Source organism: Buceros rhinoceros, unplaced genomic scaffold, assembly GCF_000710305.1.
Source record: "Buceros rhinoceros silvestris isolate BGI_N320 unplaced genomic scaffold, ASM71030v1 scaffold13635, whole genome shotgun sequence".
NCBI classification, from domain to species: Eukaryota; Metazoa; Chordata; class Aves; order Bucerotiformes; family Bucerotidae; genus Buceros; species Buceros rhinoceros.
In genome coordinates this window covers 59859-62995 of record NW_010413496.1, presented here as the reverse complement: position 1 = coordinate 62995, position 3137 = coordinate 59859, and the positions used below count along the sequence as shown (strand labels likewise).

General features: G+C 48.7%; 1 protein-coding gene across 1 annotated transcript in view; it reads right to left on the bottom strand.

Annotated features, from left to right (window-relative positions):
* Positions 1 to 459: 459 nt before the first annotated feature.
* The window catches only part of RALGAPA2 (Ral GTPase activating protein, alpha subunit 2 (catalytic)), a gene marked incomplete at both ends in the record, with an annotated part of 56329 nt that continues 53651 nt past the window's right edge, over positions 460 to 3137 (bottom strand). The window contains 4 exons of the mRNA XM_010136774.1: positions 460 to 615; positions 1592 to 1715; positions 2723 to 2794; positions 3076 to 3137. The exon at positions 3076 to 3137 is cut by the window's right edge and continues 10 nt beyond it. Of these exons, the coding sequence (XP_010135076.1) occupies positions 460 to 615; positions 1592 to 1715; positions 2723 to 2794; positions 3076 to 3137 (414 nt within the window). The remainder of the gene's footprint in view (positions 616 to 1591; positions 1716 to 2722; positions 2795 to 3075) is intronic.

The following is a 3137-nucleotide window of genomic DNA, read 5'->3' as shown; positions in this document are numbered from 1 at the left end:
GTGCTGGTACCACAAAACGCTGGGCTGGGTTCTGGCCATCTTTGAAGAAGAGTCTGCTGGTCAGAATCGTGAGTAACTGCACCATGGCTTTAAACCTCAGCTGGCTGGTTTTGGAACTATGCTTGTCACTTCCCTTCTCCTCAGCTACGCGCTGGATGATCGTCTGTAAGGTTTCATTATGCTGCATGTGGCTGTTTTGTTCTACCAAAGTACAACAGTTTTGGCAGGCAGACAACAGACAAATGAAATTATTGCTAATATTATTACTAATGGTGGTATTTGAGGCTACCATGGAAATGTTAATTGTGTTTCAGAATCCAGCATTTAGCTGCCATTTAATTCAGATCATCTATCTGCAGAGCACGGCCTGCTAGGACCTGTTAGCACAATCTGTTTCAGCTTTATCTACGTGCCCCAAGACTGCAGACGGCGTTCTGAAACACACAGCAAACTGTTTACCTTTTTGGTCAGTGAATCGTCCGAATCCGAGGGCATTCTTGTAGACACGTGAAAAATGATTTCCACGGTAGAGGTAGCGTAATAGGGAGCTGTTTGTCCCGTGCTGCCATTGCGCTGCAGGCCGCCCATAAACCCACCGTGCGTGGAAAGATCAACCTGATTGATTGAAATTCAGCATTAGAAGAAATTTGGAAAGACCGATGAATAATCACTATTTATTTATACATCAAGACCTGGTGAATTTACCACTCTCGAATGCTGCAGTCATCCCAGAGCAAGCTCTCCCCTGTGGGTTTGTGATCTCTGCGTTAGCCCCCTTCCCCTTTCCCTTTCCCGTACGGGGGTTACTAAAAGTGAACACCCCTCAACTAGGGACGGAGTCATTAGCTCTGCGGCTATCTTCCCTTCCCTTGCAGCAAGGAAGCAAAAACATCCTGTCACACGCAGCGACTCTCAGGTCTATGCACAGCTTCACAGGGCCACTCGAAGCAAAGACCATGAGAAACAAAGTGCAGAGAAAATATAAGCCATCAGGAAAACTGCAGAAGAAACTGAAGGTCTGTAGAAGAAAAACCTTAGAAGAAATTATTCTAGCAGATTTTTCAGAAGAAACGCCTCTCTGAAGACAAGCCTGTACCCAAAGGCTTGTTTGCTTTCCCAACAGCATCAATCTAACTGAGGATGCTGCTCCTCCCTGTAGACCCCGTGTCAACTGACCCCTTAAACATGAAAAAACACAGCTACCGTGTGTCTCCCAAACCCATAAACCTTCGTGTCATTGAGGTAACTGCCACACCACTTCATCAATGCCGACTAAACCCTAATGGTTCTGTCCTTCATAAAGCCGTCCAGGGCTTGGGTAAGTTGCACGACCACGCGAAGAGCTAAAAGGAGCTAAAGCTGAGGTAAAATGATGCTCTGGCTCGCAATGATGTAGGCAGCAGCAGTGTCTGCGGCAGCACCACCGCCCGTCAGCACAGGCAGGGTGTGCTCAGCCAGGGGCAGCACCTGGATTTACCGCGCTCTGCTAGAGAGGGCACCTGCTCAGTGCTGCCAAATACCAGTGTGAAAAGTTAAGTGTTACCTTGTTCTTTGCTTGAGAATTACACGTGCCAGTATCTACGACTATTACCTCCCAGCCCAGTCCAGCCACGAAGTCTTCATAGGCCTGGCTGCCCCTCGCGTTGGAGAGTATGGAACACTTGTCCTCCTGCCCTTCCGCGATGTAGAACACCGCGATCTTGTGGGTTTCTCGGCTGCAATCAGATCCAAATGAAACAGAAGTTAAAGAAGTTGTAGCTCAGAGTTATTTTTAGGTCCCCTGTTCTCAAAAGCTAGGGGCAGGTGACTGTCTTCAACACTGCACACCCATTTCTTTCCTGCACACAAATCCATCACTCCGATTCAGCAGCAGAAACACATTTTCTCCAGTTTTCTTTGCTCATGACCACAGTGTGGAGACACATTGTTCAGAGAGTGCAGCCAAGTCTGCTCCTTCTGGGCATTGGCACAGGAATTGGTGGCCCAGTTCAGTTACGGGGTTACCCGTGTCCTGCTGTGCTCCGGGCCAGGACGGGTGGATGGCACAGGGGTGAATGGGAGCGCCAGTTCACCTCCAGAATTTTAACTGCAGGGCGGTGAGATGGGAGAGGGAAAAAACATCACTGCGTTCCCGATCCTGGCAGAGTTTTACAAGGCTGACAGTGGCAGTTGGCTCCTTTGAACACAAGCTGAGTGGATTGGTAGAAAAACTGTTGGGATACAAGAGCATCAGAACTCTGCGATGCTGCAGACATTTTTCAAGGAGCTGTATGTCAAGCCATGAAAACTAAACCACAGCATCGGGAGCTGTATTCTGCCACTACCTGGCTGTAGAGTGGCTGTGCAGAGATCACTCCTTAAAATACAGCTCCTGACACAGGGTCATCCTGCAGAAAAGGGGCCTGCCTGTGAGCTGAGCCAAGGCCACAAAAGCTTTGGACCTTCTTCCCTCCGCTCCCAGCTAAAGAAAACAGGAACTAGGTTTGCTGTGCCTCAGGATTTGCTGCCGATTTTGTGTTCCCTGCCCATAGTGCCAGTGAAAACAGCGAGTATATAACAGTGCCAGTCCACTCGGGCTGCAGGACTCCTCGGAAGGCAGTAATCGAGGGTGTTGCATTGTGAGCACAGGCAACTCTAATGAACTGTGGGGTCTGGCGACGCCCCCGCTCTGCCCTGGGAAAGGCTAACCTTGTCAGCATGGTGGTTAGCAAACGGCACCTACCATTGGCGGGAATCCAGGTTCTTCAGTTCTCGCAGTAATTTTGAATTTTTCTTAAGAAGATGAAAGCTTTTTCTGGAAAGATATTAAAAAAAACAAGTGAAGGAAAATGCAAGGCAGTACAGACACAGTATCTTCCCACTGAAACACCTCAGAGAAGGGAGTCACATTAGCATGATTCAAATGATTTTTTAGTCACTGTTATTATACACAATCTGCAGGTGTCTGCATAAAACAACCACTGGAGCAGGTATATGTCGGCGTTCAAAAGCACGCTGACTGCCACCCAGCTGCGGAATTCTCACTTCCTTGAGTGTGTACATGCTTGGGGGCAGAACTGGAGCCTCTCCCCCTACCTTCTATCCCAGGAGTTCATTCCCAAGTCATCGAGCAGCAGCCGACAGAAATAAAAGGACGC